Here is a 24,917-nt window from a genome sequence, read left to right as displayed (position 1 = left end):
TCACCAAAAGCATTGTTAACTTAAACCCTGCAGTTTCTTGAGCACATTTAGTATTCACAGAGTTTCAAAAACCGAAGTTAAAAGAATTATTAAATTCAAGTTCAGACGCCCTGCCTCATCTGACGTGTATCTTAACAAGCTGTCCCCTTTCTCAGGTTCTTTCCCCCACTTCCAGTCTTCCTGCACACTTTGGGAACACCAAGTTTGGTAAAACTGAGATATTTTACTGAAAGGAAGACAAGTAGTTGGAAAATCTGTAGTGCTTTGTTACTGAGTGAGAGGATGTATATCCTAACTTTTCAGCCGCTTAGTGCTTTCCCAGCTCTGCCAAGTCAGGGCGTACAAACAGTAACTAAAGCTGCCTTGCCAACCCTCAGCCCTGGGCTTCAGCCTCTTCAGCTGGTGCATTTCCTCTCCTAGACTCAAGTGGCAGTTTTGATCAACAAGGTCCTTGAGTTAGATGGGTCTTTTGAGTAATATGCTTTATGTCTGATTATCAGGAGCTGGCGGGTAGAAGAGGTAGTAGCAAAACCACTACAAATCCCAGCCCTTCACCAGAAAAATAACAAGCTTGTAAACGTCTTTTGTCAGGTGTGGTGGCCTGAAAATTCCATTTTCTTCCTACCTACTCCATGTTGCTGCTAGAGAGAGAAGATGGTGGAGGCAAATAGGAAGACAAAGGAAGTTACAGGCAAATTTATCCCCCAAGCACAGTTCATATCTCTGAAATACAAATCATTTTTGTGAGAGGCAAAACCTATGAGGGATCTCAGTGTGCTGATCAGATCACTGGAGGAGACAAAGAGGATGAAGTGCTGGTGATGCCTCTGTGTAAACAACTTGGAGCCAAAACACCTGGGAAGCTCAGACATACCTAGGGAAGCAAGAGACATGCGTCTGAAAGACAGCAGTGGGCTGGGGACTGCCACAGGCCTGGACTTCCCACCTCATTGCCTCCAAGGGATTGGTTCGGTGCAAGAAAGAGATCGGAAATCACAAGTGTTAGCTCAGTAGCAAGGCTGAGGGAATGGATCTGTATAACATAATGTCTGTTTGCTTTTCCTGATTCAAAGAAAAGCATTTTTGGTGAAGAAGAATATTTCTTTTTCCTGATTACATTTTCAGGAGTAACCTATGTCTCAATATCATGATGATCATGTGTGATGCTAGCTGTGTTGTATTTCTAAGATGCATCAGGGCTGCTCTTTTAAACCAAATGATTTTCACTTGCTCTGTAAGAAAAGTTAGGAGCTACTTTAACTAAAACACTTGTTTGGAGTCAAAGAAGCATTGTGGTAAATGTGGGAACTAAATACAAGTGCTGAACTGTGAAATGGAGTGCAGTTGTAGCTGTGATGGTCTGAGGGCACATGCAAGGCAGGGTTTGTAGTGAGAGGCAATTTTATTAGATGAGCAGATGTAGTTGGGAAAAAAAAAGAAAAAGACAAGCTGTGGAACAAAGAAGCTCTCCTCTAGACCTGAAGAAAAGATTGTGTGCCTGAAAGCTTTTTTGACTATCTCTTGCTATAAATCTCATGCGTCTTCAGAATGACAGGACTTTAAACCTGCTGCAAGGCCTGTTCCACCCCCAAAAGTACCCACCCCCAAAAAATAATAAATTCATGCAATTCTTTAAGGTGATTCAAACTTTGGATTGGGCCCTAGGTTAAAGCACCCAAGGCATAACTGTATAGTGATTACTGATTGCAACCAGATAGATCTGTGACATCTGCTGAGCCATTATATGTTGAATGCTGAATATGTATATGACATTTCCCTCCTGTCTCACTTGTTGATCCTGTGCATTCACCTAATGTGTAGTTGAAATATCATCCTGCACATGGCATAAAATAAAAATAATTTACGTTTTTATCAAGGTGGTGTTTCAAGGTTTTGATTATTTTGACTGTTCTTTAGCTTGTGGTTCATTGTCTCCCATTCTGTATTTTTTTTTTTTTGCATAAAATACATGTTATTTGCATGTTTTTAGGTATAAATATAATGTGCTGGTGGTCTCAATCCATATTTAAAGCAGTTAAACAAGGTTTGGAGTTACCTTTACAGTATCAATTGGACAGGTCAGCTACAGCATTGTAGCTAATGGTCACAGGAAGGTCTCTGCATGCACAGGAGTAAATTCTAAATACTGACCAGGCTGACTGTTCAGATAATAAGCTGTTAAATACTGAAAGGATCTATAAGACTTTTTTGTAGCAGTATGATTTCAAGAGGTTTTGTAGTATACAGTTACTCTCCTATGAGAGTATGAATTCAAATTCATTTTCAAGATGCATTTCTTTCATTCAGCCTGAGTGTGATGGGAAGAATGAAGCAATATTAGCAAACTGAAGCAAAATGTTAATGTCATTGTTTGCTTACAATGTAAAAATAGGGCCACAAATAAATTATTCGGGTCATGTTGAACAAATATAAATTAAAATTTTGAACATTGCATGTATTGTATACAACATGCATATTACCAGGAATATTTTAGGGTTCTGATATTATCTAAAGCCAGGTGATTTTGCTGTGACTGGAAAACTGCATAGTATAGTAGTGAGCAAAATGATAGTTACTACGACTTGCATTACAAGAAAAGTTTAAAAAAAGCGTAAAGCAATGTTGATTAAAGACATGTCTTATGATCAGATTCCTCGTGGCTTAATAAGGTATGAAAATGAGACTTGGAAGGAGGTATTAAGACAAATATTCTAATTTATGGTGAGAAAAGGTCTTTTTAATAGTTCAAGAAAACAGTTTTATCCTTTGTAGTTCTCAGGATACTCTTCCTTACACTAACATTGACTATTTAGTGTCTTCTGTTTCATACTGAAGTAATCTAAATTTGAATGGCACCTGTTTTAGCCTTGAAGAGAGAGAACTGACCCACTAACTATCCTCACTTGTGAACAGAAATAGAGTCTGAAGCTGTTCTCTCCCAGTGCATTTCAAGTATAATGAAGAAACCCACACATTCATTTGCCATAAAGCTTTTTTCTGTCTCTTCAGGGAAGCAATCAGTCGTGTTTGTGAAGCCGTGCCTGGTGCCAAAGGAGCCTTCAAGAAACGAAAGGTATTTTTCTTTTCTTGTAGTGCAGTTGACTGTTTTCTTAGTTCAACACAGAGGAGACAAGGCACAGCAGGCAGGTGACTTTAAAGCAGCTTTGAGAATTGCAGATCATTAATCATTTAAAGTATTGGCTGTTTTCACCCGCTGTATGTTGCTTCTTGCCCTTTTGGTCAGGATCTGCTTTTATAGGCATCTAGAAGTATGAGTACATCTAGGAAAAAGATTGTGGCTTGACTTTATGTTTCTACTGTAGAACCCCCCTCCTTTTTCTTTTCTTTCTTTGGTAGATTGCAGGTGGAAGGCTTAAAAGAAACAAAAAGGGATGCCTTTTCATAAAATGCACGAGTAAATTGTGGAAACAGGTGCTGGAAGCTATTGCAGAGGCCAAAAATATACATAGTTTTGAAAGGGATTAGATCTGTTCTTGGAGCATAGCTCTACCAGTGACAATTAATGAGTTTGGAAATAACTGATTTCTGGAAATGGAGAGAACATACCAGGTGATCCTCTCTTCCCTATGCCCTTTCCATAAACACCTGTGGCCGATGCTCACTGGCCAGCACTGATGGCAGGTCCAGTGGGCATTGGCCTGACATGGTTATTGCCATGCTTTTAGTCTTATTTGTGTGGTAGGAGTTAGGGTCTGCAGGCAAGGAGTGGAGGAAGCCTCGGCTCGGCTCCTGCACTGATGGCTCTCAATAGTCTTGCACTTCCAGGGGCCTGCTAGCAAAGCTGGGATTTAATGTTAACTGTAAGGGGAGGAGCATAGAAAGCAATTAATTGTAGCCCTTGTGTGTAGTGTTGGGTGCAGGAGGAGAATGGGCAGGTGAAGGAAAAAGTCTGCCTGCTTCCCCAGCTGCTCCACCATCTAGGCAGAATCCCAGCAGAAAGGGATGGGATGAGATGCCACTTGTTTGCACTGGAGAATCTTCCCCTGGTAAAATAAGGCATATGTGACAACATATGTCACAGCGTAATTGGAAATTGTCTCAGAAATTAAGGTTGTGGTTCCCCACACAAACCCCAAATTTATCTCATTGGCATTTCTAGATTCTCTGGCTTTTGTTTCCAAACCTGAAAGAAAAGAGGAAAATATCTTTTTCCTTGGAAAGCAACATGATGCAAAATATCACTGGAAAAGTAGGTTAAGCAGGGTCCCAAGTGCCTAGTGAGACACCTTGCTGTATTACTGGTTTTAGAAGCAATGTTGCTTATCAGTTATTGAAAAGAAATAATGTTTTTCAGGAAAGTCTACTGGCTGAGAAGAAATTTGCCCAGCAACAGAATTTTAGATCAATGTTAAAGACAGAAATCTTTTGCCAGTTTGTACTTTCATCATGTTTTTGCCACTAGTGGCTTATGAATTTGGTTAAAGTGACATGTACTTCTTGAGGCCAAGTTTTCACACTTTACCCACACTGTGGGCAGGTGATCCTTAGGCATGAGCTGGGAATCATGAGTGTTTAATGAAAGAAGAGAAACAAAACTATTCAAAAGGGCTTGCTTTAAAGAGAAGTTAATGAAATACTAGCTCTGTAGCATGACAAAGTTCAAATAGTGCAGCACAAATGTTACATACAAACAGTGTGTAGGTAGTGTATTTTTAATCAATTAAACAGAAGGAAAAGAAGCTAAAACTGAATATATGTGAGCTTTAAGGAGTAAAGAAGCACAAGTGTGTCCATCCTGCTAGGGGCAAAACTTTCCAAGCTTGCAGGCAGCTTACAACAGATGCACATACAGTAGCAGAAGAACACTGCCTCCAGTCACAGCTTTGCTTTTATATCCTAATGATCAGCATAAATATTCACCAATGCAAGTACAGCAAGTGGAAGGACTTGGTCTGTTATTGCTGGGCAGCCTGATTTTATACAGGCTGTGGTTACCTGAATGAGGCTGCCATCATGCAGCTGTGTGGTTCCCTGTGGCTCTCAAAGGTGAGAAGTCTGTAAATTTTGCTTTGGCAGCATAACTTATATTGCTAGAAAACCTCCTAAGATCTAGTGAAAGGCCTACAAAAGTTATCAATATTATTACATCCCCTTTATTACATTCCCACACTTTGTACTTATTCTCTGAGTTAGGAGTAATCTTTAGCTGCGTGTTGTAGCCCAGCATCCAGAGGTTTTAGCCTATGGCTGGGCTTTTACCTACTGCTAAGAAATCTACAAGCATAAGGTCACTGTGTATCCCTTTTTGTGAGCACCCCATCAGTATCACTGGAGTCCCACTTTCCATGTGGGAAGGGAATAAAGCAGTCAGTAGATGCAGAGCAAACAACAGATTTCTTTTCAGGAGTTGAAGCTGTTTTTACAGAATAAGAACATGCCATTTTAAGATATTGACTTAAGGCGTTCATCTTAGTCTGCTCACTTGGTCCCTTGGTGAAGAAGAGACTTTGCTGTCTCACAAAACCCCTCTTTTGTTGGGTCAAGAGTGGACTAATACCTGCCTAGCTATTATTATTATTAGTAGTAGTAGTACTAGTACTATCTAGAGACAATTTCTCATTTATACTAGTACTAGTATATATACATATATATACTAGAGAAATTATCTCTAGAGGAAAACAGCTGTTGCAATGAAATGATCCTTAGAAAGTCAGCAACTTTTTAGAAACCTTTAAGATTACTGCTAACCCTGCATACAATGAAGGTCATCCCACATAAACAGAGAACAAAAATGTGCTTTTTTCCCCCCCCCTCACAGCCACCAAGCAAAGTTCTTTCTAGCATCTTGGGAAAGAGCAATCTTCAGTTTGCAGGAATGAGCATAATGCTGAATATCTCCACCACCAGCTTAAACCTAATGACTCCTGATACAAAACAGGTGAGTGTAACTGCCATGTTAATTTGTGAGGCTTTTGATGAACAGCCTACTGCACAATTATTTGCTGTCTGCCAAAATACTCAGTTGCTCAAAGTTATTATTCCTCAATAATGTCTATAAAATGAATGAAAACAGAGTACAAAGCATAGCAGCATTCATAGTTTATTCCAGTATTCAACACCACTTTGATGAATTATTTTCTTCTTGCCATGTTTCAGGTAGCTCCGTTTTGCTCTTAAAAGACGTACAAAATTTCTCTTGTTGGGTACAATTACAAACTTTCAGAGTGTTAAAAGGGATGCATTTGGAATAAGTGACTAATGGGCTGAATGCGCATCCCCAGTTTTGTTGTCATTCTTCCCATTTAGAGCCTTAAAGGGCAATCTATTCCTGAGGCGCTGCTAAAAATACAGCCCCAGGGATTTTGCAGTGCAGTGAAATGTCAGTCTTTTAGAGAGACAAGGCAGCCTTTTTCAAACAGCCCATTTTTTCTTCTTCATTGTGCTGAAGGTACAGACAGACTTTGGGGAATCACTGCAGTGGATTTTGAATGATGTATGAGATGAGAAAAATCCTTGCTCAGGGTATATATAAAGAGAAAGCAGACAGACATGCGTAGTCACGGCTGTGCTATTTGCTGTGAGCCACATACTGCGTTAGGGCATGCAACTTTCTGCCCAGATACAGCTAGAGAGAAAAAAAAAAAATATATCCTGCTCTCCTTAGGAGCCTCAGGATTAAAGAATAAGAAAGAATACATACATTGTCTATTAAAAAACTTGCTGTTTATTATTATGTTTTCATTGATTTATCTTCATTCTTATCCTTATTTAGAAAACATCATCATCTTCTGCAGTGAGCACTGAGACTGTGGGAGCCGCGTTATGGCTGGTTGCAGTAGTTTGGAGCCTTATTATGGAATATATACAGCAGTGCTTTTCATAAGGACAGTTGCCCCCAGTCAGAAGCATAGGAACTTGATGTTAATTAGAGCTACTAAAAAAGTACCAAACCCTGAAAGTTGCCTTGTCTCCAGCTGACATCAGGGTAGAAATTGGAGTTAAACTCATTTATCGCAGGGAAGAATCCTCCCCCACATGTTTTGCCTTTTCCCTGAGTTGACAAAACCGTTTATCTTTCTCTCACATCACTCTTTTTGAGATAGTCTTGGTCTGGGTGCTGCAGGCCTGGGAAATGTCTGGTTTCTCAGACATCCCCAGTCTGGCTGTGGTCTCCCTTGTTTCTTGTCTGTGCCAAGCATTTGATTTGAAAATAAGCATGGCCCAGCAGCTTTGCCCTTTGAGGCTCCACCCAGGAAGATGGCTGTAACAACCTCTTTTTCCCAGAGGAGCTGGAAGGAAAGAAAAGACAAGACAGTGTTGTTGGCCCTTGGGGTAGCAGGAAAGCAATTGCATGTATCCCTGCACAAGAGTTTTGTGAACATGCTAAGCAGGGATGAGTGGAAGTTGATTTGTTTTGTTTTGTTTATTTGTTTAAAATGCAGATTTGGGTAGACTGAAATGTTTCTAAACTATGTGCCAGCATTAGTGAATCATTTCATTTTAAGCAATGCAAGGCGTTGGTAATTTGCTATGCCTTGTTTCAGTATTTTGGTAGGGGGGGAGGGGCAGAAATACCCCTGCCTCAAACTAAACTAAACTGTTTAGCTGTTGAACTAAAAAATAAAAGCATCTGATTTGAACTGATGGTTTCAAGCACTTTTCAGTACTCTTAAAACTTGGAAAAATAAGTTTTGAGGCAATCTGAAATAACTTTCGTTTTCTATGATGCTGAACTAAAAGATCGGGTTATTTGCACAATTCAAGATATGACAATATTAAATGTGTAATAAATCTTCACGAGTTCATCTCTATTGTTAGGATCACTTCTTCTTTATGGGAAAAAGAGAAGGAAATCCTCAGTGATGAGTGAACACTTAAAAATTAACCACATCTTCAGAGGCTGCTGTGGGACAAGCAGGATTATTGAAAATGAAGCACTCTTTACATGAAAGAAGCACTACAAATAGTTGTCAACTGTCTCTGACTTGGTGAAGCAGCAAGATCCAGAGAAACTCATGTCAGGCTTTTTTCTTCCCAAGGAGTTCCTAGTTCAGATCTTTAAGATCCAGGATGGGAAAACAGCCCAGAGAATATCTTTTTAGCCTCATTTTTTTCCATAATGGTTTTCTAAAGTATGTGGTACCCTCTCCAAAGTGACCCATTGAGATCCAAATTATTATTATCACATGCTCTGAGGCACTAAATAAGGGGCCTGTCCTATACCAGATGAATTCCTTGGCATGGTTTCTATGACTCAAATGATCAACTGACATTTTCTTTCAAATGACCTTTTCTTTCTTGGTTGTTACATGATTTCATTATTAAAAGATTTCATAAGTTAAATCTCAGAATAGCAATGGAGCAGAGCTGTTCTCCTTGTATTAGAGGTTCATGACAATTTGTCTCTTCCCAGAGAAATATCATATTAGTTCAAATTGTACATAAGCAAATTGAATTTCAAATGCCCTGGAGTATGCCTGAGATTTTGTCCACAATGCTACGTTGCAGCTAGATTCAAAATTCTGTTTGCATATTGCAAACATGTTGATGTTTGAAACATAAAATGACACAGTAGGTATTGGAAGCAACGTTAAGATCCGTAGCTGGTGTGCAGATTGGCATGATTTCATTGATTTCACCAGAGTGGCATCAGCAGAAAAGTATTTTGATGAATAGGACCCTTTGCTCCATTCATCACTATCTGTAATGAAGAAAGTGAGCTTTAGCAGATTAAAATTTCTCCAAAGATACTGTATGACAGATCTATATGATTTACTGGAGTTCTGTGCACATTTAGCAATTTTGCCATGTCCTGCTAGGTTTTAAAAAACACCGGAATAGATACATTCATCCTGAAGTTTGTTTATATTATCATGCTACACTTTGCACTCCTTGTAGGTGAAATGCAGAGGTCATTTTCATCTTAGTTTTGGATTTTCACTCCCCATATGAACCAAAAAAGAAATCAAAAGGGTAAACTGTAAGAAAACCTACTGACTCACACTTATTCTTTCTGATCCATACAGATCATAGCAAATCACCATATGCAATCTATTTCCTTTGCATCTGGAGGTGATCCGGTAAGCATTTCTTTAAAGCTTTGCCCCAGATAGATATTGCTTTATGAGGACTGTGTGACAAAATTTATTGCATAGCTTACTGAAAGAAAAATATAACCACAATAGCTCCTGTTTCTTGTTTCATAAATTCTTCTTGATTGTTGCCATCAAATTCTTTCCGAGAGAAACAACTGACAAGCAGTCATAAATCCTTCTCTTTGAATGACTGAAACAAAAAGTATCAACGGGCTGTGAGCATTCATATAATATCTGATAAGCAGGGCTCTGTTTTTCAGAGTAATGTACTAGAGTCATATGTGTATTGTGTGAATTTTTGTCCTGACTGATTTTTATCTTGTACTTTTTACAGTAATAGACTATGTTGCAGTTATATTTATAGCAATGTATGCATTTATTTTTTTTTCTTCTAGTCTTTAAGTGTACATTGAGAAGACTGTGCTAAATACTGCCTTCAGGTATATTCACTATGCTCATGCAGCTTGAAGACAGGCTTTCAGGAAAAGCCCAGATCTTTCTTTCTAGTTTTGCAAAGCTTTTAGATACACCTACATATTTGTTTCATTTAGATCAAAGGGCAGACTCCTGTGTGTTGTGCTTTTCCCTGGTTTTATAAGCGGTCCATCCAAAGGCATATTAAATGTGCTTAAAAATTATTTGTCACCTAGGAAGCAATGGGAGAATTATAAAACAGGGACATTGCTCACCTCTTACCTTAGAGGTTTGAGAGCTTTTAAACCTAGATTAATTGAATGAGTCTGCCTTTTCCTCCATCATATGATTATCTGTCATTTGTCAGTCATGTACTACAGGTAAGGCAATTTCTAGCCTGCTTTATGAGTTAATTCTCTCAGTTCAACTCTGTTAAGCTGAAGATCCTTGTCACTACCTCTGTTCATTTCACTATCCTCAGAAAACATAAGGGCAACTTCAGTCTTAGTATAGCTGTGCTGAGCTCACTTCAGTTCCAGAAGGGAAAAGGACACCATATCATAATAATCTGGGGAATAAAAAATGGATCAACAGCAGCTTTGAAATACAACAGATTGCAATGGATGCTGTAAATGAACAATTCCTGAAGTAGGCAGAGGAGTGATTAGCACAGTTCCCTGCCTCCGTAAGAAGATTCTTCGCTCCCCATCTGCCATCCCAAATGCTAAGTCCTGGAAACACCATTGCACACTGCCCACTGATAGAGGGATTTACCAGGAAAGAGGAGAGGAGCAGCAGTAGAGATTGGATTTGGAGTAAACAAGCTATTCCAAATGTTTTAGAGAGATAAAAATCATGCTACTGAGTCAGTAAGCTACCAGAGAAATCAAATTGCATGGTGTAAGGGAGCCTACAGGAGACAGTGAAATTGTAAAGTTGCATTCCCAGTAAGACCACTGCATGGTGATCTCATTCTGGAGGTGGAGAGGGTAGGTATGAGTATCTAATGACGCTCTACAGGCTTGTCTCAGTGGGCTAGTATCTGGCACAACCTTAAATCAAAAGCTTGCTCATAAAGCAGGTGGTTCCTTTGTCCTGTGTGCCCATGGAAGAAGACAAGATGCAAGGATGTGATTTAAATCACAGCTTTATTAAGACATCTGAGGGTCATCCATCCATAACTTTCATCAGCCCTTAATGATTTCCACTTGGTGGAGGACTGCCCCCACCAAACTGTATCCCTCAAACACAGTTGGGCTCCAGCCTGTAAGCTCGTCTTCTCATATGAGATTTGAAATGGATGGAGAAAGGCCATACTGAACTAGGAACCCAGATCTGTGCCCATGTTTCTTCAGGAAATACTTCCCTAATTTTGAAGTTTGGTTTATTTAGAAGTGAGACTGCCCCCACTTCTCACCCCATCCACTTTTCTGCTCTGGATATCTGCCACACATTCGTGCCAGCAATTAGCTTTGCAACTTTCCTCCCACTCCCTAAGCATTAATTACCTTCATCATTCAAAATATATCCATCCACTGGAGAAGTGTTCCAAAGTCTTGGAGAACAGCTTGAGTACCATATATATTTTTGCAATATTCCCCTTTGCAATGAGTCAGACAGTTTCTGGCTGTGTCAGTACATGGGAACTTAAAAATCTCTCCACCAAATCCTTTTACACACCATTTCAGAATCATCTTTAGTTCACTTCCAAGACTGTGTTCTGGATCTGCTTTGGGTCTCTTCAGCCCCTCCTTATGATACACTAAACATTTTTCATCCATAGTGATTTCAGGTGGCTGTTTCCAGGCTGCTAGACAAGACATCTGTTTTTGGAGATGCCTGCTGAAATTTCAAAGAGGCGGATCTCATAAGGTATAATAAGGCAGGTCTCTCAGAGGTCCCTGAAGGCAGTAGTTTTTCAGTTTCAGCCCTGCCTCCAAATTTTAACACCGCAGTGCAATTTCTTTGAGGTGAAAATTATAGCTCATTCATACTTGTCTTCAGTCCTTGAATGTCAGGGACCACTTTGCTGCATCAGCCCAGCCCTGTATAGCCTTTTGATGGGAGTCTTCTAATTTAGCCACTGTGAAATGTGCCCACCTTAGGTCCTTAATGGTTTGTCATAGTCAGCTTGAATCTGAGAACTTTAGATGAAATAAAGAGTAGGTGGTTCCAGTCTCTCACACCCACGCTAGCTATGAGATAGATCTATGATTTGCTCAGGCATAAATGTATCCATTAGCTATGTCTGTACTAGTAAATAAAATGATCTGTGGCCTATTTTCTGGCCCCGAAACTGAACAGCACAGTGCAATTTGCATCCACATATTCACTGTCTTCCCTCCCAGTGGTCTCTTGGGATCGATGCCCAGCATGTGCTGGTCCCTTGGAGAATTTCAGAGCACAGCATGAGAAACCAGCACAGCCAGGCAAGGGAGAGCAGCAACAGTTAAACAGTATGGGCAACTGTGGGACAACTCACAGGCCTTTGCCTTGGCTCTGTTTTATTTGCTACTATAGACATCACCACTTTTCTTGTCTGCTTACTTGTTGATATGCATCATTACTTCCACTCAAGTCATTGCCCAGACACTATGTCACTGGTTGCTTAAGAAATTACGGGACAAAATGCTAGGGCTATTCTTCTCCGCTCTGCTTTTTTTACAGACCAACCTCATTACTGCTGTTTCTGAGTGTCTTCCAATAGTGCATTAAGTGATATGGCTACACATTTGTCACCAGAACCATGAACGTGCTTCATCATTTCCTTTGCCCTTTCCTTAGGAAGGAAATTGTATATACATACAGCACAGTGATTTGTTTTGGGTGGGAGGTGGTGGTGTGTGCTTGCACTAGAGAAAGCTAAGCTAAAGAAGTCCATCTTTTAACTGAAGATTGATGTTTGTTATGACATTAGATCTTGACATAATTGTCAATGGTCTTGAATCAGTCCCCTGAAAAGGCTTTGGGTAGATTTACACAGCCAGCTGTAGTGTATTCTGTATGTACCTCAGTTAGGTTTAGCTATACCTGCCTAGGCAGGCATGTCAGGAAATATCAGATCTAACCAGGACTTCCTGATCTCATCAAGGATATATAGCATTTTCCAGATATGCCAGCATGCCTCACGTTTCCTAGAAGCACTGGCCTTTCTGTTTCATCTGTGCAATGATAAAAGTCTGTGCTGCTTGTGCACAGGACTGTGAGGGTGGCAGGAGAACAAGGAAAAAATCCCCAAAGACGATATCGTCCTGCTCTTGCCAGAAAATCCACCTGGCATGTGGCAACAGGGATGGCTGGGAGTAGCCCATGGGCTGGGGGAGAGCGTCCTGGGAGACTGCCTGTCACAGCCAAGCAGTGGCTGAGCACCTCTGTGCCATATGGTGTTGTAGTCAGCAAAGTAAACACACCTGCTTGTCACACATGAGTAAACGCCACTGCTCAGTATTTCTGGGGAGCAGGGCTGTTACTCCCACTCTTTCTGCCACAGAACCAGTTGATTATTCATGTTCTGAACCAAAATCTCTGGGTAGTTTGAAGATGAGGACTTGTAAATCTACTCCCTTCTAAATGAGGCCTGATCCAAACCCTATTAAATTTGTTTAATTGATTTTCAAAGGCCTTGGAAGAGATTTTTAAGTTCTGCTGGAATAGATCACACTCTGGAGAAAGCAAAGTGGTGGGATAAGTACCAAAACCCGTAAAGGTTTTTATGGGGTTTAAGTAGTATACAACTGTAGAGCAAAATGTGTCATTTGAGGCTCTACCCACAGGAATATGCACACTCTGGACTGTGATCTTTTGCTATGATCAGTGCAAAAATTTTTTTGCATTCATTGTAGGTATCTTAATTTTTTGACAGGATACAACTGACTATGTTGCATATGTAGCTAAGGATCCTGTTAATCGGAGAGGTAAGTTAAAAATATCTATTTGGCACCTTTTTTCCTTTGAGAAACATGAATTATTCATGGTATAATTCCATCGACTTTTTCTCCCCCAGAAAAAAATAAATGCCACCCAATAAAAACATTGCCTTTGACAGAGTCATGGAAAGATTGTGTACCAATAAGGAACAGCCATGCGCAAGTTGATTCTCAAACTTGGAATGGATCTTGCCTGTAGTTCATCTCCAAATATCACTTGGATTCTCTTCATCTCTTAGATCAAACGCTTGCCTTACTTGGCTGCATGAGCTTCTAGGCAACAGCTAACTCTTACCTACGCCCAATCACTATGTAAGAGCTAATCAGTCCTCTGATTAAGTCCTCCGATTAAGTCCTCCGATGAGGTGGCTGAATCTGTTAGGTCTTCTCAATATATGCCCAATTCTTCCTGGCAGAATCAGATTCTTTACCAAATAGTAAGCTTTCGAGCCAGCTTGCTAGAGGCTGTAATCCTCTTTCTCAGTGAAGTTTTATTCAAGGTTGTATTGCTTTATGAGCAATCAGTCAGGAACAGGGACCCTCTTCTTAATTATCTTCAAAGACTAAGAACCAGTTCAGATTCTTAAAAATAAAAATAAAATATAAAAACTGTAAATCACAGTCTGAAATAATAGGTACAGAAAACATTCCTGCTTGTAATGCAGAAAGCATCACTAGGTCTTAATGCTAGATACAAAGTATTGTATAATGTACCTGAGAATCTATTTATTATTCATAGATTCATAGAGAAAAAAAAAGACTAGCTCCAAAAAAAGACTCAAGCACTTCCAACAGGATTTCTGCAGAATTCAGACACTTTAACTCCAAAATGCCAACCCTGCAAACCCTGAGCTGCCACCTTACCATGGGCACAACCAATTCAATAGCTTCCATATTTTGTCACCTTTAATCATTTTAGATACCTCATCAATCTGCTGTGTCCATGTGCAGAGATGTCCAGACTTGAGAGCGTTAGCTCATAAATAACACCTGTGCTAAACATACTAATATGCTGAATATTAGTGAAACACCTATAAAACTTATGGGGAGTAGGAGGTTGGGATATAGTCCAGTTCTTTGCCATGCTTGTTATGTTCCAACATCATGTGTCCCCCATTAGAAAGGCTCCAGCATCAGACTGTAGGCTGTATGGTGCAGAGCTGCTCTCCACCCCACCTGCTTTTGCAGTACCCTTCTGCTAAACCAGAGACTGATTTAGTTGTACTAAGAGATCTCAGTGGCAATGCAGAGGACCAGCATTGCAAACCAGATGTTAGCATTGTAGGGTCTGGAGGAGCCTTGTGCTCTGTTGTCTGTTCCTGTGTGAGTGGATTTTATATAAAACCTGTTTCATGGACTCTGTTCCTTATATCTAATTTGAATGTGTTTATCCTTAGCTTCCTGTCACTGTTCCTTGTCGAGCTAGTCTATCCTAGATCAAAGAGTCATCTAAGCACCTGGTATTGTCTTCCTGTGGTGTATTTAGTTCAAGTCATTTCTCACTTTTCTTTAGGAAAAGTTTGACAGAGTGAACTCTGTAGGTCTCCAGCTGCAGTGCACATCCTCCATCCTTCAGATAATTTCTGTTCCTCCTCCTTTCATTTTTCTGCATTGTTTAAGAAGGTAGATGATGCCTGTTACTCTTTGGAGTAATCTAGTATTAATGTCAGCAATCTATAACAGAGGCCACACCTTCATATTCTTACTTGCTCATCCTCATCATTAGCCGGTTTCTCATAAGCCCTTTTTGCTGCTGTGAAGCACTGTTATCTCATGTGAAGTTCTTTCACGCTGTGATCTTTAAGCCCTCTGCGTTACAGCTTTCCATGGGAGCTTTCTCCAATTGTGTGTGTACATCAGTACACACTGATCTGTGTGTACATCTGTGGTTTGCAGATCTGTGGCTTTGTATGTGACGAGTATTAAAACACATTTTTTTAAAAGATCTAGTTTACCAAGGGATCTGGATTGCCCTCTTTCACCATCTCTGGCTATTCTGTCAGTCTTTGTGTTACCTGCAAATTACTTCAGAAGTGAGCTCGAATTTACTTGTGTATCTAGTGAAAATGTTACTGCTGCTGTTACTGACACTAGCACCGATGCTGTAGTACAGCTTTCACTTGCATATTTGGCTCATTTCTTCCCAAGGATGGAAAAGCTCTCTTCATGGTTTATATTCTGGATCTAGCAAGCTAAAGACTGTCTGTATTCTGCTGTAACATTCACAAGAAATCATCTCTGTGAGCCAAACCCTCTCATCCTTTTACAAGAAGCACATCTCCTACCTGCTGAAAGTCCATTCACGTATCCAAGGAAACAGGTTACTCATTATGTCACCTACTGAAACTACTTAATGACTCATGCTTCATTTCAGCTCCAGACAGGTTTAGCAGTGAGCAATGTAGCCTCTTTAAATCCCCACTCTAGTTATAGAGTGCAAAAATTACAGCTTTGTTTGGCCTAACTACTTTCGGTCCACATTCATGGAGATAAGTCTGCACCTTACCTGGGGGCTGATTGTTCACTGCTGCCAGCAGTGGTGCAGAGGGGGTAAACAGCAAATATCCTGCTGGTAGCCAGGGACGTCTGCCTCTGTCTTTGAACACATGGAGGTCCTGTTTTTGGCTGCTGAATCCACTTTCAACATGCAGCTAAGGACATTTCCCCTGAATCAGGCATTGCCTCAGCATGCTGGTCGGCACAGCAGATGCTATAAGGTGAGATGAGAGCATCACTGGATCTGTTTAGCAGGCAGTGCTGTGACTGGTGCCATCTCATGCTGTGTGAGGTGCTGCTGCTGCTGAGGGAGAGACAGCTTGGTGCCGTGGTCATTCCATACCTGCACAACTGCGGGTTTCTTGGCTCTTTATTCTGGCTTCTTCAGAGTCTGTCCAGCAGATCAGCCTCTGAGAAGTCATTGCTAAACCTCCTTAGTCTCCCTATATTGCTTTAACTAAAATTATGTCACACAAATGTCATAACCAACCCTTATTTGCAGGACACTGGCATCCAAAGCACTTGATTCCACTGAGCTGGACACTCGGCATATACTAAAATGCAGTTTTTCAGCTGAAGAATTTATATTTGGGTTATTAAAGCAGTCAGGGGTGATAGAAATTAGTAACTTTGAGCAAGGTCCCAATGTACTGCAGCAGGGCTTGGAAAAGAACCAGAGTTTCAAATCCAATCCAGGCTCCAGTCAGTAGAACATGTGCTTGTCCAGCAGTGAATATGGAAAATGAACTTGCCTGGGCTTTTTTGAATATCACCGAGGGGTTCATTCAGATCTTTAGCTTCCAGCTCTTAAGACCCATCTACGTTGCTGCAGTGTTAGGTGAAATCTTCACAAGTTCGCCTGTTTATGTTGTCACATAAGATGATACCTCCAAGCCAGTCTCTGATTTAAAACCGGAATGGATTTGACTGCTCAGACAGCTGATAAAAGTTTTTTGGTCTCCCATAGAAAGAGAGCTTGTGTTGTCAGCCCTCCCTTACTGCCTCTGTCGCACTGGGTTCAGAGAGGTGGCACATGGGGGAGTGCTGGAGTTAAATGGGGTCCTGGCTCTGTGTTCCCCAGTGATCCCGCAGTTTGCTGGGAGTGTCTCCATACAGGCAAGCAGGAAACAGTACCAGCCTTCTGTACTACTGGAATCAGAACAGGGCCCGGGATCCTAGTTACTGCTCTTCCCTCAGCCTGCAATTTGTGAAATTCTGGAAACTCAAAGGCAGTGAACAGCTTGCAAACTTAGGGTGACTAGACATAAAACTGAATTTGGGATAAAATTGAGAAAGCAAAGAAAGCTTTTTTTGTTGTTACCATCTACTAATATTTTTATAGTCTCAACTTAAAGATCAGAATTCTCATATAATCTCTTGCAGTCAGGTAATAACAAGTGAAATTTTATGAGATTTCCTGTCTTCATGGACTTGTTAAAATTGCAGAACTGATTTGTCATTTTGCCTATTGCAGTTACACACCAGAGCAATTTTATTTAACCTTTAGAAAGACCCCATTGCCTGAAATTCACTGTGCCAGAATTGGGTTTTATTGAAATGTGCACACCATGAATAGGGCAACTATGTCTGACATGTAGGTGTTTTGTCATAGGTCAGTGCATGCCACCATAACATAAACAATGATTTGTATGTGCATGTGTCAAATCTTTTTCATTTAGCTTGTCATATACTGGAATGCTGTGATGGCCTGGCCCAGGATGTCATCAGCACCATAGGGCAAGCGTTTGAGCTTCGATTTAAGCAATACTTGCGATGCCCCTCTAAGATACCTACTTTCCATGACAGGTGAGTACGACTGCAGAAGACTGGATCTTATTTAGCTTTGTATAACAAAATGTGCTGTGGACAAAGTTGCTGGAGAGGGACAGGATTTAAATACTTTTAAAAGAGATTTCTGCTGAATTAGCAAAGCAGGGTTTGCCTAATGGCTATGAAAGGAGCACAGTCATTTTAAAAGAATGGGCTAAATATGGATTTCACAGGGAACTTAGTGAAATGATCATGTGGTTTCCATTGTAGTTAGTAGGCAGAGCTGGATGGCCAAGAATGGATGTTATTGGTGGCATTTCCTCATTGTTGTTACTGTTACAGCAGCTCTTTCGATTTAGATGAAGTAAGCTAGAGTTGCTGAGCTTCCAAAATGACTAGTGGTGTTTCACTATTTTTGATATTAGCCAGGGTGAAGTTTTTAGGAATGTGATGTATTGTACAGAGGCTTTGACTGCATTGTTCTCTGGAGGATACAAAATCTGTCTGCTTGTATATGTTTAAAAGGCTGGGATATAGCATTCTGTTTTCTTTGGTGAGCTATGTTTTTGACATGGATTGCTATATGCTTGCTAACATTAGTATAAATCCCAGTGAGCTGGTACCCTGTGCAATCTCTTATATCAGAGTAAAATGAGTGTATGGTGAATATAAAATGCTACTATCCTAATCTGGAAGCATTGTGTACTCACTTTAGACTTGCGTAAATGACTGGTAAATGTAGAGTGAAGCGACAGATCTGATCTCTTGACTTTGTGAAGTTCTTCCAGATTTATACTGGTGATAGAGAAGCCATAATTAAAGACAAAGTTTTAGAGCTTAGTCAATCAATCAAGTAGTAATATTACAAATGCTATGGTAAGGTTAAATTAAATTGTTTGGTAATGAAGTTTACAGTGTTTTTTAAAGCTATGCTTTACTCAGCGTAATGAATTTAATCCATTGCAAAGGAGTTTTATATCAAATTTGTCTAAACAGAGAGGGTCTGCTGCATGATCCAGCATTGCTTCCTGACTTAGAATGGTAGCTGAATTGTCAGAACAATATGCAGTAGTGACCCCCTGATAGGCAGTCTTAACACGCTGCAAGTATCTGTAAGTGCTTTGCAAGCAAGGGGCAAAACAAGGCACTCACTTTCTTATAGGATGCAGAGTTTTGATGAGCCATGGATGGAGGAAGATAATGAGGCAACAGAACATCCCTATTACAACAACATCCCAAATAAAATGCCCCCCCCCGGCGGCTTCGTTGATGCCAGGCTCAAAGCAAGACTTCCCACTGCTGCAGATACAGCTCAGGTCAGTGCAATTGTTTCTCTGCCCTCCTGCTGATGGAATAAAAATTTTTAAAAAATGTGTATTTTAAGATGGATACATTGGGACCCTTTACAGCTCACAGCCCTTCATGTGTGGCCAGTTTCCTTCTGAATGGGCACTGAAGATCTAGGGGGCAACAAATTAGGCAGGTTCAGAACAAACAAAAGGTGGTGAGCTCCTCGTGGTGTTAAAAGATTACACACGGTCAAGGAAGACAAATCCACTGAGGGTTACTACATTTGTAGAAACCATGTCTGCTTCAGAGAGTATCAAATAGTGCACGCTAACTGGTAAAATTTGATGCAGAACCATTACAACAATCTAGTGCAGTCATTACTAACAGTTCATTATGTTAATAACTCAACAGCAATCAGTATTCAGCCAGGTTCCTAGGTAGGTTTTCCACCTCATGTTGAACTGAGGTCAGCTTGGATACTTCTACCAGCATTGCTGTTGGAAGTTTGACTGCAGTATAAACGTAGCCACCTAAGATGAGTTTTCAGATCCAGCACAACTCTGCTTAAATCCAGAGGGACCTTGTCTGTAGACAACATCCTCCCTTCAGTACCCGAGTGCGTCCCCTGGTACCAATGTGAGTCTTTCAGCTCATGCTTTGGAGGGTGTTGGGGGTGCCTTCTGGTCCCAGGTGTGTTTTTGCAGAACGCTTTTCCCAGGCATGGTTTGTCAGGGCTCGCTATGTGAAGACAAATGTACTGGAGGAGATGATGCATCGTTTGGGATTGCGGGGGTTAATAAAAGCAGGAAGCAGGGAAGTTTACATGAAGGTCACCGGTAATATCTTACTCCTACACAAACGCATTTGTGAGATATATATTCTGACACCATGATGAATTGGAAATGAAGAGTGGGAGTACACAGAATACAGCCAAGGAAATTGTCAGAGCCACTCATAATATATCTGAGCATTTTAAAGGTAATTGAAAATTTCTTTGCACATGTGTCCATTCTAGTCTGCAGCAGGAGTGGGAGGAGAGCAAACCTATTACCAGAGTCGTCACTTAGTAGACAAATTCAGTGAAGACTGGCATCATGGGCCTGTTAAGCAAGGTGAGTTCTGCTAGTTTTAGCTGTAATACTGCTGAAGGTCTTGGGTGGGCAAAGCATGTGAAAGTCTGATGCCTCAAAGTCTTAAGGCAATGAACTGCTCTTTGTTGATAGATTTCCTTTGTCTGAATTTTAGTGTTGATATCAGTGAAAAGCATTTGGTAATTACCTCTGGATAAATTATTAAATGCACACCTTCATAAAATCTTATCTTTTGCAGAGCAGTTCATAAATAGAGTTGCCCCCAACCTTCAGCTATCTAGCTTGCCATGTCTTAAAACCCCATGGTATTTAAAGACAGGCTGCATGGTCTGTTCTGAAAATCTGACCCACTGGGGCATGCAAGATGGAGTTTCCAAAGGAAGAGCCTAAAGTCAGAAGTTTTTTTAAAATGTGGAGCAATGCATGTGTTTGCACATGACCTCTGCTCCACGAATAACAAATGATGCATATTATTCTTTTTGTTCATGTCCATGAATTTTAAGCAAATCACATCAAAACATACGTGTGAAATTTCACCCCTTCCACCTTTATGTGACAGCTTTACTGTGTTTCTGGGGACAGTTTCTTTTCAAATGCCAGAATATATTTTCTGTTGTTAATCTGCACAGATGTGAGGATTTTCTTCCATTTCCTCCTCTCATGACTCCCCAACTGAATATCAGTTTTGAAACTGACAGCCTTTATTTACAAAATTTTCCTTTCCTCATGAATAATGCCCCCCCCAAACCCTCAGTGAAACGCAGTTCTGAATCTGTTCATCAACATTTTTTCTACTAGATCCTGCAGTTATTGACTTTACATCTCCCATTCCAGGGAATTTTAATCCTGTGGTTATAGGGTGTGACGTTATTTGTCATTATAACAACACTGTTCTGTTAAATACAAAAAAGAAGAAAAAAAGTGTTGAATTTTCTAGGATCTCTGGATATTTGTAGTATGCCGGAAGGGAAATCACAAGTAACCCCAACAGCAGAGATGCCAACATACGTAAACACACAGCATATAAATATAGAAGCTCTATCAGCACTTCAGGCAGATGCTGAAAGTACCTTCAGTGGAACAGCAGATGATACCAAAGAGAGCAGCCCAGGAAAGGATCTGTTTGACATGAGTGAGTTGCCTTCCTATTCACTCCGTTTCTAACAAGTGACCCAATATGTTTATGCATTAGTTCTGTATAAAAATAATTTTAAAATTCTTCAAATTTTAGTATTCCTGTTGGAGTTATGGTGAATTTTAGAATTCATAGTGGTTTTGTATCTGATTGAGTTAAAATAAGGGTGGACAAAGATTTGAAGCTAGTTTGTATTGTATCTGAGTTAAGTTGAGTTGCAGTCTATGTTATCCTTAGCATCACAGGCAACTACATCAGGAGGAAAATAAATAAGGAGGCTTGTCATGCAGGAGAGTGAAAGAGTGAATGGCTGGAGAAGTAGCTCCAGCTTGTCCTGTGAATATGTTACTAGGAAGTCTATGCATACTACAAAAACCTTGTGCAACAAGGAAGCTGGGCAGGAAATTAAAAGGCTGAGTTATCCCTTGCTCTGGATAGGCCTAGTATCCTAGCTAGTGATCTGTTCCAACTTTGAAGTCAGCTTTTCCAAAACAAGACTCAAAGCTGTAAAACAATGGTTTAAGCAGCAGTCATAATTTGATGTTGGTGCTACCGATACGCATTGTTTTCAGCCTTGAAGAGATACTTAACAGGAAATACAGGGAAAGCAGTTTGATGCACAGAAAATTTTCTTTGTGTTTCTACTCTTCCTACCTCCAATCAATTGCTGACACTTGATTTATTTAATTCTGTTCACATAATTAAGAGGCAGTGAGACAAAGCAGTTGGTGCCTATATGTTATTCGTAAAATAACATATCTAAATTTCTGTTATCTCAGTATACATAAAACTGTCTTCTTGGCATGTTTGTGCTGAGATATGGCTCTATTTCCCCAGCTTAGGGAGATTTTGGACTGAAAGAAAGGGAGAGGGAAGAAGGTTGAGGGACTATCTATCTGTGAATATAGCTCTGAAATGAGAAAATTCTGCTGTCTGAAATCAAGGATGTTAACCTTGATTTCTAACATTCCGTGTCCTTAAAACATGCACATGCTTACCTCTATTTTATATGCATTCTTTTCCTAAAAATAGGGAAAACAGATTTCTCATCTTCCAGCCTTCATTAATCTTTATTAACCATTGGATCATCGGGGAAAAACAGTATAAGAAAATGTGTCAACCAGCCCTAAGTTAGTGGTTTGTCAGCTAAACATGTGTTGGGCTTTGTGCACACTGCAATGTAGTGAAGACATATATAAGCTGGTTTTAAGAATTAGCTGAGGTATTAACAAGCTGTGACAGCACAGCATTTAACCTATTTGTCTGAGCTAAATTAACCTCTCTGTGGCCCCATGCAAACATGGCTATGTACTCCTTGCATCTGAGCAGTCTATTTAGAGCTGGTGTATTGCTTCACGGTACTGCTCTTCAGACGTCCTTTAGTAAGTCTAGTGAGCATAGAACAATATCTCTTTTTAATACGCACTAGTTGGCCAGGTGAAGGTCTTGGCAAGGGAAAAGAGCTTCCAATAGGTCAGTACAGCATATAATGAAGCATGCACTGACCTATTTACTATTTCTGTAAGACTGTTGGGATCTGTAATGACACATCTTTCCGTTCCACTCTACAGAAAGTAACACTGAGTTCAGGATTTAGCTGAGCTTTAAAAGATGCTTTCCCGAGGCTAATTTCAGCTAGGTAAATCACAGTAAAGGTGTTAGCCTGTGTCTGGGTTGCAAAATCCTCTTCCTAGCTGGAGGCAAGGGGTCGGCTGAGTAGTAAGGGCGACTGATCCCTTCTAGACATACGCTTGGGCTGGAGACTCATGAATGGATAATTTTTAAATGAATATGTTGCTTGAAGAGAGACCAGATATGAGTATAATAACATTGGGTACCCATATGATGCAATTTATTTGAAATTAAACTGTCTGATGTACCTGGCAAAAGAAAAGGAGAGCTCTGCCCAGTACCAGGGCATATAAATGCAACTGTCGACAATAGCCATTACTGAAATAAAATCACTACCTTTCAAAAGCTCCTGCCAGGGTTCACTCTGATTTTTATCAGCAGTTTTCTGCATATAACATACATTTTTAACATATTACACTCCTTGGTCTTAATATAATCCATAAATCAGTAGGCCTAGCAGTACATCTTCCCTCAGTTTTTTGATAAAGGGAAGTGGCTATAACACAAAATAAATCCAGTTAAAAATGACAGGAATATCACAATTTTGTAACATGATTTACCTCTGAATGGTCTTGCCCTTGTTTCTATTTCCATAACCAGAACCGTTTGAGGACGCCCTCAAGAACCAAACGTCTGAGGCTGTGTTGAGTAAATCCACTTCCACTGGATGCACCAGTCCTCTTTTATCCAGAGCAGCTGACTGGACTGTAGCCGAAGAGCTGAGCACAGAGCCATGGTATCAAGGAGAGATGAGCAGGAAAGAAGCAGAACAGCTCTTAAAGAAATGTGGAGACTTCCTCGTGAGGAAGAGTACCACGAATCCCGGCTCCTATGTGCTGACAGGCATGCACAACGGACAAGCCAAGCATCTGCTTCTGGTGGACCCAGAAGGAACTGTAAGTGCTGACTTCTCAGTAATACAGGGAGGTTTCTGACTCTACACATTTTCTCTAAATGTGTTCAATCTTGTTTACAGCTTATTCACAACTGATCGTAAGTACAGCCTCATATGTCTAACATGCCATCGCATCTCTAATTCTCCCCCTGATGCCTAGCAGAAGACCAACTGCACGATTGACCCGTTGCAGGGAGTCTTAGGGACCTGATTCCCCAGCAAGGTGAAGCTTTGGCCGCTGCAGTACAGCCTCAGTCAAAAGTGCAGCTAAGCCACTTCTTTAGCCTTGCTGCTGAGAAGCTGCTGGTGGCTGTGCAGGTTTGGCCAGCCTGCGTGCTGGCAATTTCCACGTGACATCTCTGTCAGCCAGGGTAGGGACCAGGCCCTCTGTGGTTTTCTGCATGTAAGCCCAGGAGACAGTAAACCGGCTCCATCTCTTTGCCGCAGAGGGGCTCCCTTGGCCGACAAAGGGACCCTCCCAGCAGCAGGATGGGGAGGGCGAGGGACCTCCCGTTGTCTGCAGCTGTCCTGTCCTTCTGGGGAGGCTAAGTCTCGTCCGAGAGAATGAAAGCATTGCCACGCGCTTTATTCTTGGCTCCTGGTAGCTGAGAGTGGGCATCTCCTCTTCCTCTGCAAGGGACAACTTTAGATGACGAGCACCAAAGTAAATGGGAAACTGCTTCCCAGGAGCTGGCCTGTTGACACCTGCTTCAGCTGAGAAGCCTGCCGCAGCCCAGCCGGGTTGTGCCGGTCCTGCAGTCCGTAACGCGGCAGGGAGGAATGCCCATGGTGCTTGTTGTAATTATAGTGGCCACAGGAGGGCAGTCAAAGAATGGTTTTGCACGTTTTAGGGGCCACCGGCCCAGCCGTGGGCTGGGCCAGGACACCAGGCCGGGGAACTGGCCCTGCGCCACACGTTAGCCGGCAGCTCTGTGGCTCCTGCAGCAGGGCCCCCTAATTCTCCCTCCAACGTAAACCCACAAAACAGCTGTTACAGGCTGCTGCAAGGAAAACGCTGCTGTGTGAGATCTGCCTCTCTGCTGACCGGCATGGAGTACGCAGGCCCTGTGATGGCTCCCAGGCCGTTTTCCTCCTGTAGGCAAAGGACGGAAGCCCCCCCCGCCCCCCATCTTTTCCGCACTGCCTCTGAGAGCAGCACTGATTTGCTGACCTCCTTGCCTGGGGACCCGCTTGTTCTCTGCCCCATCCCCT

General features: G+C 41.2%; 1 protein-coding gene across 1 annotated transcript in view; it reads left to right on the top strand.

Annotated features, from left to right (window-relative positions):
• The window catches only part of SHC3 (SHC adaptor protein 3), a gene marked incomplete at both ends in the record, with an annotated part of 58,781 nt that overhangs the window by 31,873 nt on the left and 1,991 nt on the right, over window positions 1–24,917 (top strand). The window contains 9 exons of the mRNA XM_082336085.1: window positions 3,010–3,073; window positions 5,780–5,899; window positions 8,988–9,041; window positions 13,333–13,384; window positions 17,572–17,698; window positions 18,825–18,978; window positions 19,968–20,064; window positions 20,981–21,175; window positions 23,411–23,706. Of these exons, the coding sequence (XP_082192211.1) occupies window positions 3,010–3,073; window positions 5,780–5,899; window positions 8,988–9,041; window positions 13,333–13,384; window positions 17,572–17,698; window positions 18,825–18,978; window positions 19,968–20,064; window positions 20,981–21,175; window positions 23,411–23,706 (1,159 nt within the window). The remainder of the gene's footprint in view (window positions 1–3,009; window positions 3,074–5,779; window positions 5,900–8,987; window positions 9,042–13,332; window positions 13,385–17,571; window positions 17,699–18,824; window positions 18,979–19,967; window positions 20,065–20,980; window positions 21,176–23,410; window positions 23,707–24,917) is intronic.

This window comes from Platalea leucorodia, assembly GCF_965183815.1.
Source record: "Platalea leucorodia genome assembly, chromosome: Z".
Lineage (NCBI taxonomy): Eukaryota > Metazoa > Chordata > Aves > Pelecaniformes > Threskiornithidae > Platalea > Platalea leucorodia.
Note: the sequence above shows the minus strand (reverse complement) of the source record. Positions and strands in the feature narration are given on the sequence as shown.